The 13,434-nt window shown below is 37.6% G+C and overlaps 1 protein-coding gene across 1 annotated transcript in view; it reads right to left on the reverse strand.

Moving 5' to 3' along the window:
* The window catches only part of JAK1 (Janus kinase 1), a 41,510-nt gene that overhangs the window by 13,218 nt on the left and 14,858 nt on the right, over positions 1-13,434 (reverse strand). Inside the window, exons 3-11 of the mRNA XM_026037140.1 lie at positions 13,135-13,214; positions 12,396-12,594; positions 10,591-10,714; positions 6,700-6,853; positions 4,616-4,779; positions 3,520-3,862; positions 2,243-2,428; positions 1,302-1,459; positions 506-629 (exon numbers count right to left, since the gene is read on the reverse strand). Coding sequence (XP_025892925.1) covers positions 506-629; positions 1,302-1,459; positions 2,243-2,428; positions 3,520-3,862; positions 4,616-4,779; positions 6,700-6,853; positions 10,591-10,714; positions 12,396-12,594; positions 13,135-13,140 — 1,458 coding nt within the window. The 5' untranslated portion in view covers positions 13,141-13,214. The remainder of the gene's footprint in view (positions 1-505; positions 630-1,301; positions 1,460-2,242; positions 2,429-3,519; positions 3,863-4,615; positions 4,780-6,699; positions 6,854-10,590; positions 10,715-12,395; positions 12,595-13,134; positions 13,215-13,434) is intronic.

Here is a 13,434-nt window from a genome sequence, read left to right on the forward strand (position 1 = left end):
ACACATTCCACCTCTTGAAGTTTTCCTTATTACTCTCTTCTTTTACAAAATATATTCCACAAGCTGTCTGCATGACTCCTTTTGCAGAGCTCTTCACGTGAAGCCAACTGTCCTCACTCACTATCCTTTTTCAGTGTCTCAGTAGAAACACGTTCATGTATTTAAATTYATGTGCATGAAGTAGTAGATAAATTGCAGTCACAAAGTCTGTGTGTAATTTTCACATGTAATTTTCACAAGTAATGCAAAAAAAAAAAAAAAAGCCTAATCTGAATCGTATTCATGCACACATTCTCTGCAATGAGTCCTATTTCAGAGCTAGCACAAAAGTCCAGAGAAAATGAACCTATGAGTACAAGAGTATCCTCTGCTGCAGTCAGCTGGCTTCCAAGAAAGGGAAGAGTGACTGTCCTAAAGAACAGGAATATATCAACAGGGGTTGCCCAGAGCAGGTACTCTTTAACTCATTACCAGGTAACTGCTGGTAATGCCACACCCGACGTACCTCTGAGCCATCAAAACAAGTCACAGTCATGAGAATGTGGTTAAAGTTTGTGCAACTCCATCTCAGCACATACATTCCTGCTTCGTTCCCTTCCTGTCGCAGTTTGTTGATGGCGTACTCCGTACTGAAAGAATTAATGCACAAATGAGGAAAACTGACAAATGAGCAGATGCATCCTAAAACTATTAATAAAATCCACCAAAGCACAAAATCCACAAAAGTACTAYGGCAACTTAGGAATATTTACACTATTATTTATACTGTTATATTATTACTAAAACATAATTTGCAATACACACAYGTCATATATGCCATTTGTAACAGCGGGCACAATTATGAAACTGCAACCCATTAGGAATGTAGCAGTACAACTCAGAGGCTGTTACTGAAAGGATTTTTTTTTAGTGTTCTGAGTTGTCTTGGTTTTGTTTATCTGGAGGTTTTGGGAGCTTTGTTGTTGTTTTGCTGCAGGCAACAGGAGTACAGTCAGCACTGCTGAAAACGCAACTCTGTTTTCAGCTCCATAGAAGAGGGAGCTTCTCCCTTTTCAGCAAACTTCCTCTAACTAACTGTTTATATAAGCATGTGGGAAAGATTGAGCTTGGAGTCATAAAAATGAAACCCACTACTGCCAGGTGCATTGGTTAATGGTATCTATGTTGTCTACAATCCTTTGGTAACTTCTGGGAAGTATGGAACTGAAACCAAAATGTTAAATTTCCTCAATGGATTCAAAATGCAACAGAAGTGTAAGGATGAATTATCTGAGTGGGAAAACTAAAATCATCTCACTAACCAAATGGGTCCATGGCATCCATTTTTTATGTTGTGCTCAATCAGCGGGGGAGCCACATCTGTGCAGAGATAGTGGTGAGCATCTGCTGTAAGTCTGAAATATCCATCTATCAACGATGCAAATGACAGGGCCTCATCATGTGAGGACAGTTTTAACTCCTATAGAAAAAGATATTTTAGTTAAAAAGAATAGTTAAAACATTCCAAAGCAATYTGTGTGTTCTCATTTTTATCTTGGTTTTTAATTGCAAGAGATAGCTAAAAAATTGTAYACTTTGGGAACATACTGTGTGTGTTTCTTCCTCTCTCTCCCTTCCCTCTCCCCCTTGTTTACTAGCTAGAAACTTTAATTACCCAGCATGATGTAAGGTCTGCTGTAATCCTACATGAGAACTCTCATGTCAGCCTTGGCAAAACGTCACGAGCTTAGGCGCAGGTCCTGGATTTGAAGCCAAGGGAACTTTGGTGGCTCCTTTCTAAACTCAAACAACTGCAGCCCAGCAAAAGGAAGCAGAGGGGACACAAATACTGAGTGTCTAGAAACCAACTTTCTGCTCAGATTCTCTCCACACTTGTGTTCTCTCCCTCCATCATCATTTCCAAGTTCCTCCCTCCTGAAGCTGATTTTGGCTATCCAAGATGCACACAGGAAAGCCACTGGCTGGGAAGCCTGGCAAGGAGCCTCCTTAAATTTGGGGCTTCAAAGGGAAAATAAGTTGATGAACAGCAGCAATACGCAGTAAGAAGGATGGAGGAAGTGCTGTCCTCCTTGAAAGGCTTCTCTTCTAACTAACTCTTTTGCATTTGTGCACTGAAATCAGCACACTGATCACTCATCAGCGAGTGCTTCTCAGAGCGTTCGKCACACGTTGCCCAACAACTCTGTGTCATCACCACAGCTTCTTCCTGGAGGAGGGAAACCTACCCAGCCGTGGTCCTTACCATCCTTTTGTTATCCTGCTTGTTAATGCTAACGGTGGAGTCCTTGATGACAATGTGGGTGATTTCAGGAAAATAGGAAAAATTGTTCCACAACTCTTGAGCTTTGTGTTTTTCTTCCTCTTTCTTATTTTTGCCATCTGATTTTCTCCTCTTCATCTTATGTTTCTCTTTCTCTGTCTGTACAGGCTGAAAATATATTTGGGAGGAAAGTATATTTATATTTAAAAAAAAAAAAAAGCTCTTTTTATTAATAGGCCAGTTTTTTACTCTAAAACAATCTCAGGACAGAATAATCTTCCACAGATATATAATTTCTACACCTTTTGCACAGAATTAAACAGTTGCTTGTGTCATTGGTGTGCCTGTACTGCAAGGTTATACATTCTCAAGAACTGTCATAAGACAGCTGTCTTGARGCTGAAAGAGAGGTTTGAGAGCCTTTTAAGTAATCTTATAATTTATATAAAGTTTGGCCCAGCAACTGCTGTGCAATATTTAGCTAGCCAACTTCTACCCATATGATGAGAAATTTCAAACTAGCCCTTTCAGTCTTCTTTTTTTGATAATAATATTCCTAAGCATGTGTCAGAGAGAACCTTTCAGACCTCAGCACAAAAGCCACATTGTGCCTGCAGGACGTGCCCAACCCTGCAGCTCCGCACGCAGACCAACTGAGCTGAGCAGCTTACAGATCAAAAACTCTGGACAATTACCATGAACCCACTGGATTACCTAAAAGATGTGAATGTGTAGGCCTGAACAAAGCCTCTTCCTATCCATGCAGAGACTCTCACTGAGAGAAAAGTGTTTGATTAGACTTAAACATGGTCTAACAATCAGTAGAGGCAGAATTTTATGAGGCTGTAAGAACCAGACTGCATTTCTTAAAATTTTTTTTCCTCAAATATCAGTTCTTGAATTGAAATAACAGAGGCTCAAAAGTGATTGAAGAAAGAACATTTTTCCCAGGTGGACCATCAAGCAGTGGAATAAGCTGCCCACAGAGCTTGTGCCATTTCCATGCTTGGTTTTTCACGCCACAGCTGGATCAAGCCCTGAGAGTCCTGGTCTGAGCCTATAGCTTGCCTAGCTGTGAGCACGGGGTTGGACTGCAGGCTCCAGAGGTTTCCTCCAACCTGAACGATCCTATAATCCCATGAAACAAATCTTTTTATAGAAAAGATAGTCCACAGCTTCTAAAGATTATATGCATTTTATAAGAGCTGTCAGATCCCCCAAAGTCATCCTTGAATTCCAAATTACAAAGGGATACTTACATGTGGCTTGAGCCGCCACTGAATTCCATTGTTTCCTGTTACGATCACTTCATACTGTGGAAGGATCTCATTTTCTCCACAATTAAACTTATTTATTTCATTCTCGGATGAAATCAGCAAAGATGAAGTCTCAAAGATTTCCGCTCCGTAATGTTTGGTCAAGGTCTCCATTGTTGACAAATATTTAACTTTCAGGTCATGTGGAGACACATTAGTGTCACAAATGGTTTTATTGTTAAACTCTTTAAGGAAATCCTTGAAAACATTATTTATCCGAATTCTGGTTAAGAAATTCCTCTGTCTGATAGTCTTGTTCAAAGTTTCTGGAATATAGTGCTTGTAACTAGAAGGAAGAACAGTGCTATGAGTCAATATTGTCATTTCCTAAACTTTCAACCCTCTAAAATGCAACTTATTGCCTTACTTCAAAAGTAATTTACAGAGAATAGATGAAGTAAACTGTTGTGTATTTAAGGCTATAGAATTGGTCTATAGTAATAGTAGGCAATGGCAATTCAAGTAATAACCTTATCTGAAAGTTTTGTTGTCATTCAAAACAAAATCTCAAAGCTAACATTTGAACCAGCAAGAAGAAGAGCTGTAATTATAATCCACTGTTTATTTGCATGCTATCTGAAACTATAACTTTAATGAAATATCTGTTAGAAAGGGCATCAAAATTTTATTTTGATGTGATATATAAAATTAGTGTGTTACTAAAATGGGTCACTAATTAGCTGCTCTATTGACTTAGCATTTTCACCATTAGACTTCTACTTAACAATGTTCTAATTTCTGAACCTACTGACCGCAGCACCCTGAATTTATAGCAGATCAATGAGTACATAGCACATCAATGTGTTAGTGTGCCTAGCTGCATAAAATTTCATACAGTCTCTAGAAAAGAAAATTTCAGATATTCCATTACACAGCCCTAATAACCGGATTAGGAAGACAAATTTAGCAACACTAATGTTGGCGCTTCTAACTCCAGTCAGACTCTAGAAGGTAAAATATTTAAATAGCTCTTCTAGAAAAGGAGGGATAGTTTGCTTCTTGCAGGTCTAACAGAGAACAATAAGTTATCCTAACTTACCTGACATCTTTGGGAAGCTCTGGAAGTTTCATATTTTTCTTGATGGCATGGTGAGAGATTGCAAGGACAGCCATCCCCAGACATTCATTTTCAATTTCATGACCTTCTTGATCATTTTTAGGATCACGAACTGGTGCCAGGCCTTTCACTAAGTCATATTGTCCCTTAATAAATAAATAAATAAATATATATATACATAAATAAAAAAGAATTGGCATTTGGCCACAAGACCACACTCTCCTTGAGCAGCAAAGCCTGAAACTCATGAAGAGAAGGGAAAAGCTTGCTGCTCTTAGATCAGTAAAACAATAACATAGGGAAGCACTAGTCACATCATAAACCTGCTTATCKGACAAGAGCATCAAGATCTGTGCTCCACAGAAGTCTTTTCAAATGACAGTTTCTGGAACACAAGTAGAACCACCACATGGGCTCCGTCTCCAGCACATCAAATCCTTACAGCATCCACAGCACAGTGCATTATCAGGGATGGTTTTGTCAAACTAGATTCTCAGCTAGCACTGCTCAGTTCTTTCTAAATTACCAGTTTACTTCCATATGTTAGTTCACCAAAAATCAACTTTTTTCTTAGCTAAAGAAACCACATCCATCTAGCATATTTTCTTGGTGCACCATCTTATTTTTTTTTGGTGCAGAATAGGCACTTTATCTCTGCTTTATATCTGCTTCTCACCAACTAATCCCTTTCCTGACTTCACTGCTCCATGGCAAAAGTACAGCTGTAAACTCTCAGTGGCTGCCACCTTGCTCTGAAGCTGCTTGAGAAATACTTGGTTGGTTGTCAAAGAGCAGAGATGCTTTTGTTGCATTATGCTAGCACTAGCGTTCTTCTTTTTGACTTCTCTTTTTAGATGGTGTGACTTAACAGTAAATTTTTGCTAATGTAATATTGTCTGACTATTAATTGGGGTTCTTACTCATTAACCAACTTGAGAGGTATTTTGGCTCTTTTCACTGGCACTCAAAAAAATTTAAAAGGGGAAAAAAAACCGGACACAATCAGCTTTGTGGCATGCTTTTAAGCAGTCATTTTGCAAAGTTGCATAAATGAACTTACATAAATGTTCACAGCCTGAATAAAATAAAACATGAGCTGATTATGCAATTAAAAAAACTTTTCTCCTATTATTTGTCTGGAATGCAAGTGGCACCACCACAGTGTACACTTAGCTGTGGCTAAAATGGCAATTTATTTTATTGTTGTTTTGTAACAGCAGTGTTCATTTTTGTAGACACAAGCTATCTCATTTCTAAAGGGCACAATCATACTTAAGCCTGAAAATTCTATTTTACTTTAACTCCAAATTAACAGTAAACATGTTTTTCTCCAGTGCATTTACCTTGTTCATTTCACAAATCTCCATCAACGTCAATCTTTTTAAGAGATTACTTCCCTTTTCCTTGCTGAAAGCAGAAACTTTCTCGCTTGCAAAACTATTTGTGTGTGTGAGTTAACTTGTTTTGGTTAAGTGCATAAGCTTTCTGAAAGAGGGACCCTGCCTGCTTGCCAGGTAGAACATACTACAGTGCTACCAACAATTGGAAAGTGCAAAGGAAAAAGCAACTGCATGTAAGCAGGCTCTGGGACAGTGGATTATCAGGCAATGTTTTAACACCATGCAATAAAAATTGATTAAAAAGGACATTATACTATCATAGCTTTTAATATTCCTATCATTCAGCTGTAGAAGTTATAAACGACAAAAGCTGTACAGCCATTCTGTGTAAATGCTGCACAAAAGGTGGCAGCATTATATGCAAAAAGAGATAATATTAAAGAAAGTGTGCTATAAAATAACAGCCCTGTTTGGACTGTGTGAGAGAGAGTTTCTAAGTTCTGTATATGGGCAAACATAGCAAATTCTCTTTGTTCTACTATGCAGGGGTATGAAGAAAATGCTTATTTATATGAACAGATATAAGCTATTGATACAGAGTTTTAGTGTTTGAAATGTAAAGAAAAGTTTTAATGTTTGAAAACAGGTCTTTAAAGCAGACAYAACTTCTTCTGTATTAAATCAATTTTGTGTTCCTAATATAACTGACTTGCATACAGCTCTTACCTGTGCAAAAATGTATTCTAAGGAGAATGCATCAAGTATGGGGCTTCCTTCTGGAGCTAGCTTCTTCTCGTAGGAGTTCTTGGACTTCTTTGGGGAATGTCTCCACACTGAGGGTTCACTTTCRCTTGTCCCATGCCAGTTTGTAAAGTAGTATCTTTCAAGAAGAAGAAAGTGAACTTAAAAACTTGAGGATGCCCTCTAGATACATATTTTAAAATTTCAGAATAAAACAGTAAAGGTACAAGTCAAAACCTTTAATTCTTCGACCCTGAGATTACWGCTCACAGTGGTGCACTGCCAAAAGTGCACTCCTAGTCCGAGAAACTGGGGAAAAGTGGTGTGTTAGTCAAAGGCCTTAAGCATTTCCAATGCACAGCATCTCACCCACYCTTAACTCGCCATATCATGATTTACTACCTGGCTCATGCTTGCGCAGTCCACGAAATAACAACATACTGACCAGCTGGCAGTGATGCTTCAATTATCTCACATTGCTTGAGCACTTGACTGAGTATCAGTCAACAGGGGACATTTCCATTCCAGGATGAATCCAACCAGCCAACCTCCAACCTCCTCCTCTATGGGCTGGKGACACAGCACAAAACTGCCCCAAGGACCGTCCCTGATGGCGTTACACCTCAGTGACATCTTGAAACATCTACTGCCCTTTGGTTTAAGAGGAATTATTAAGTGGAAATGGTATAAAAGATTTCCGCATGTATTATAAACAAGCTTTCTACTCATATCTGTACACCAGGCCTCTTAATTACAAACTTGAGTAAAAGCCTACGGAAAGMGTTGGCATTTGCTGAAAATGAATCATTTGTTCAGTCCAATCATCTGTCAATGTCTTTTCAAGAATCTGCCCTTAAACCATTTCTCTAATTTGTAATTATCTGGGTTCCAGTAACATCTTAAATTAAGTAAAGTTTAATTAGATCTGGTTTGGATCAATGTTTCTTTTGCAAGAGCACACGCTTTGCAAATGACCATAACGTGATCAATTAAGTGGTCAGGGCAGAGACAATATATCTACTAAAGAAGGATTTCTATAAGAATACGCAAATAGCAGCACTAGCAAATGTGCAATGCCGAAGTATTTACTAATACAAAAAGGAGGTGAGAAACTGGATGTTTCTGGTGGACAAGGACCACAATGAGTGTCATACAATTTGTTTCATAGGAACACAGACAGCTCTGTCAGCTAAGGTTTTCATGTCTATCTAAATATGTGCTAAGTAAAATCAGCAAGAATCTCTGATCAAAATGAGAAGAAATAGTTTAGCACAGGCAAAAGACAAATGAATTTGAATTGTAAGACACTGTACATAAAGGAAATGTAAAAAAGAAAAAAAAGGAAAAAAAAGGAAAAAAACCCTTATATTTAGAAAATGTTGATGCATGTGATGAACTGGAACTCCTGAATTGGAAATACATGGAAATACATGTTTTCTGTATTTCTGTATGCGGAAAATATAAACTACTTCTTTATAAAGACACTTGGAGTATTATAAATAAGACACCTTCTGTTTGCCATAGAATGCTTAAGGTTGGACGGGACCTTTAGAGATCACCGAGTCTGGGGGATTTGTGAATTAATCTCCATTTCTGCAGTGATGGAGGTCAGTACGCAGCAGTCTCAGCGCACAGGCAAAGAGACAAAGCCAATTACTACTTTTTATCAGTTGAGCACTATGTGCTTCATTACTTGTGTTATCTGCATAGTATGTTGGCCATTCAACTGAAGAATTATGTATCAAACTATTCTTAAAGAGACAAGATTTTCTGCAATGTTTCTATTTTTTCTATCTTTCGGATAAATYGCCCCAAAAAGCCTGTAGATACAGCATGAGTAGGAACATCTATACACAATCAGGGCAAAAACTCACGACCAGTACTCGGAGGCACTATATAATTTCTTTAGTTCAAGCACAAAAATCAAAGGAAAACAAACCCTTTTGCCTCCAGGAAATCACTTTGTTTCCTTATTCTCCCTTATAAAATGAATTGCAATTAGTAACTACAATTCATTTGGTACTTTCCTGAAAATAATTACGGGCAAGTTCTTGTGTATTGTTTGCAATTGAGATGATAATTTGTTCTTTACCTATTAACTGACTTGACTTGGCTCCCTTTGCCATGCAAAGAAGTGTTGACAATCTCTGGCTTAAGCCTAACCCAACCACAGAATAGTTAAACTCCTCCTCCATCAGCTTATGTGCTAATTAGCCAGGATATTACAAAATACTGTGGTTTCTTTTTTCTTTTTCTTTTTTTTTTTTTTCTCTGTTTTGTCTGGGGTAAGTTTCCAGTAAAAAGCAGAATCTTTTAAAATATAATTCCGTGTATATATCAAAGGCCAAAAGTATGCCAACTGGCCCAGATCTGATGGCAGAGGAGATGAATGGGAAGCTCACACCATCAGAAAGCAAATTCTGAAGCTTTCAGCAACGGAAGAAAAATCTGAACAGCTAAAAGCATTTGAAACTATCTAGTCATATACCTTCATTTTTTATATGTAATTTGGCTAGGATATTACTAAATCAAGCCCATATAAGTAATGAAATGTCAGAAATAAGGTTGTTCACACAAAACTGATTTAGTATCTGCATGATTATATATTGTCTGATACAATTCAATATTAAATGAGGCCAGAACATTTTCTTTTTTTTATTATTTTTAAAGGGGAATCCAGTCTCTTGCAGAGCTCTGAATAAATAGCACCCACTTAGAGAACAGTCATTCTGAATCCTGCATCACTCAATTTTCAGTGCTCAGCCCTGTTGCAGCTGAGGTGCCTGAGCCAAGAGTCGCAATGAATCAGAAACGAAGGCAAGGGAAATGCCACTTCACCAATACACTGCAGTATTTATAGCACACAGGAATCTTTACACTGCAACATCTAAATTCACATAATCTCTTCTTAAATGTATTTCATATTATTTKTAATAGATATAATTGGCCCAAATTTTGCAATTTTGTATGCATGAAGTATATCAGACAAAAGCACCTCTGCCTATCTTCAAATCTCAGCTCCAAAGCTTAAAAAAAAATAAATCACTATAACAGAGCTGAGCATTTTCCCTAGCTTACTTTTATGAAATGTTGGAAGTGAAAAAAAACTGAAAATGGATTTCAATGTAAAAAAAAAAATCCTGCCTAAATATTTAAAATTTGACAGTTGTAAACAGCCAAAGAATGTTTATAAGAGGGAGCTGTCCAAGCAACTTTAAAGAAACTGGTTTTATCAGACATGAATGGGATATGTGGACGAAAGCAAAGGGTTTTTCCCTTCACCAGAGGGCATTCTCCCCATTCACCTCATGCAGTGTGAATGAAATGCGTACCTGAAAGGAATTCTCACTGTTCACCCAAAGCAAAAATACATATGCAAGAATTATACTGGAAATTATTTGTCAAAAATTGAGTCGAAACCGCATCATGCTTTGAATTGGAGCATCACATTCCTGCAACTATATTTTGAAAATGCTTTGTTTTTTTAAAGAGAAAGGAGATTGTATCAAAGAATTTCAGTTCCAGGATAAAACACCCCAGATTCACATTAGACCAAGAAAAAAATGTTTTATGAATTTGGTTCTTTGTGGCTTCCAGGTCTTGTTTCTTTTTTTTTTTTTTTTCCCCCTTCTTTTTTTTTTTTTTTTTTTTTTTTAAAGGTTATAAAGAAAAGACAAAACTTCTGGGGACATTTCAAGCTCTTCCTGTAAATCTCTTTATCTACAGTGTGAAGAACAAAATGTTTCTTTTGGTTTTGCTTTCCTGCATCATAAGAGAGTTCAGTAGTAAGAGTTAGAGCACATACCTACCTTTCAAAGGACAATACTAACACCATGGTGTCCCCAAAAATCACTTTTCAGATGTTTCTACACTTACCTCATTCTGTAATGGAGCCGGTATGATGTTTTTTCATCTATCTTAAAGACCTGGTTGGGTGCATACCAGAGCCTCTTGTTCTCATCAAACAGCGCAAAGAGATTATGGCACAGTGGAGATATACCTGTTAGAAAAATACACGCATTAATTCAGAGGGTTGCAATACATGCACACATCCCCAAAAKGCAAACACATAAAGCAAATATCTAATCTTGCAGTATCTACAAAAAAAAAATGATTAGTTTAAAAAAAAAGACACTAAAAAAACAAGGATGTGTTGATCAAATTCATCTATTTTATCATATATAAACTGTCTGACATCTCAAGATACTTCTGATGTCAAATACTTTGAAATCTTAAAAACTTTTACCTTTTCCAGACCACAAAAAATGTTTTGTTTTTCCTTTTTTTTTCTCTCTTTTAATAAAATCACCTAGACATACTGCAATTTCATACTCAGTATTACTTTATTGCTAGATTTTATCCACATAGTTGTAAAGGAAGGCCTTAGTGAAATGATGAAAACTCCCTCCCTATTAGCAAACAGGCAGAAAAGCAAAACATGTCATTTTTCCATTCCTTACTAATCCAACAGAGGGTTTTCCAACAAACAACTGGTTCTGACAGGTGTTTAGGCTGATCTGCATTAACCTTTACATTGTTTCCTCAAAAAAACTAAGCTCTAGTTTGTTCACAGGACTAATGCTATCTGAATTCTTGTCTTCAGTTCCCTCTTCAGAAGGAGGCAGTACCTTTTTGCTACGGGTGTATTTAAGGTCCCAGCCACGCATGCATCTCTACTGCAGCATGAGCTTGAGTGCCTATCTGAACTAGGGCCAGCTACTGAGCTCACTGTTCAGCTCCTGGAGAATTCACTCAAACCAATTCCATTTGGAGCTGGGGAGAGAGAGGAGAAGGGAAGACAACAAGCCAAGGGAATAAAAGCTGAATATGGCAGTTGCAAAGCTCACAGGGCATGGAGCTGGGTGGCCACTACCTTCTGCAAGTAGCCTGGAAGCAGATAAGTGCCATCACTGGTTTAGCTATGAGTAATTCAAGCTGTAGTTCACAACAGAGGCTGCATCACAGGCTTGCTGAACCCATAAGTCTCTTGTATTTCCCTTAGCTAGGCTGTGGATTAGGCTAAGAACAGGAAAAAGTAGAAAGAAGTTCCTCTAAGGAACATTTCCTTACAGGCAAGTTTTTAAGTTCTTCCGATTTTCATTAATATCTATTCAAAAACAAACTGAGTACTTATTTGATGGGGCTTGTCCCTCATATTTCCATCATTCTGACTCTTAGAATGGAAGAGAACAAATTAGGCAAGAGAGTTGGAAGATAAACTCAATGCCTCAAGAACCAAGATGTCTCAAGAATCAAGATGACAAGGGAAAAGAAAGTATTTGCAAGTTTCAGGGAAATATGGTTATTTAACAGCACAGATCTTGTCAGCCTTACTGACTAGTACAGGAGGTAAAAACAGGTTTTTCCAACTTGCTTGTGCATTCACATCTCCTCTTCTCCTAAAGGCAGCCTAATCCTACCCTACTAAAATCAAAAAAACAGCACCTGTAACTGCCAGAAAGCAGGAGGCAAGTCCTTCACTTGCAAGAAACTATCCAGTAGTTTTCCCACTCCAAACAATATAAACAGTGCCTGAGCAGACCCCTGCCAAGGTCTCCATGCAGACTGTGTATCACGTGTATTTCTCCCACAAGCAATAACTTACATGCAAAGACAGAAGCACCATTTTTCAYGCTGTCAGACCTTGTCACTGCAAACACATATAACATCCAGATACTCACAGCATTTCTGAGCAGCTTCAATGCACAGTTCCTCTGAGGTAAACTCGCCACTGGTGTAAAAAATGGGAGGTTTATCTGGCAGGTAAAAAAGTAGTTCTAAACCCTGGTGCTGAGCTTCCAGGTTTACTTCAGTCTTCTTTGTGCTCCTCATCTTTGCACAGAAAGCCATAGCTTTGCAATCTTCTTTTACGTTTAGATACTGGAAGTGGAGGACAATATATTTAAAGAAAACATGATTTTAAAAGTTTGATAGCAAAAAAAAATCCGTATTGAATAACATAAACACTATAATTTAAAAGTAGAAGTTATATTTACTTTAAAAAGTTTTATTACTACGATCTATATTAACAGCTAAATATTTCTGACACTTTTCTCCTATCTGTTGTTTAACTCCTTATACTTAATTTGCTGTGGTGAAATAGGCTTTATTTGAGGGTTCCTTTTTATTATTCTGTCTCTCCATAAGGAAAGAGTAGCACCAAAGAAGTTCAACGCAATGTCCTTAAGACTGCCAAGAACCTGGGTGATGCAGCTGGAACTCTAAAGGAAAGGCTTTACACCCTGTGCTTAAACAAAAAGGGCAGTAATGGAGCTACGTGAGATCAGGAACTACAGGGTCTCTGATACACACTGTGCTAAACTTCATCTCTTTTGATAGCAAAAGCCCCAAATACCTGTTCTAGGGTGCATTTACTTAAAATTTCCACCAAAATAGAGGGAAAAAAAATATCCAACATACCTGCATTTATGTGACTGTCTGGTCCACTCAGCAACTGAAACAGGTTATCTTCACACTTTCCAAGAGCAACTTGACTCTGGCTGAAAGAAAGAAAGAGAAAAAAAAAAAAAGTGTCAGGAATTGCTTTGTATGGTTTTATGAAAGACAAAATATAAGGTCAGCCTGATAAAGAGATATTTGCAATCAAGGGGAATCTTTCCATTAATATACCTGAAATCCAAATCAAGTCTCAACGACAGAGCAACATCTAGGATTACAATCTGCACATTCTATGCAAAACTACTGTTTTCTTTTGAATCC

The sequence above is a fragment of the Nothoprocta perdicaria genome, unplaced genomic scaffold (assembly GCF_003342845.1).
Source record: "Nothoprocta perdicaria isolate Ctin4 unplaced genomic scaffold, notPer1 scaffold_191, whole genome shotgun sequence".
NCBI classification, from domain to species: domain Eukaryota; kingdom Metazoa; phylum Chordata; class Aves; order Tinamiformes; family Tinamidae; genus Nothoprocta; species Nothoprocta perdicaria.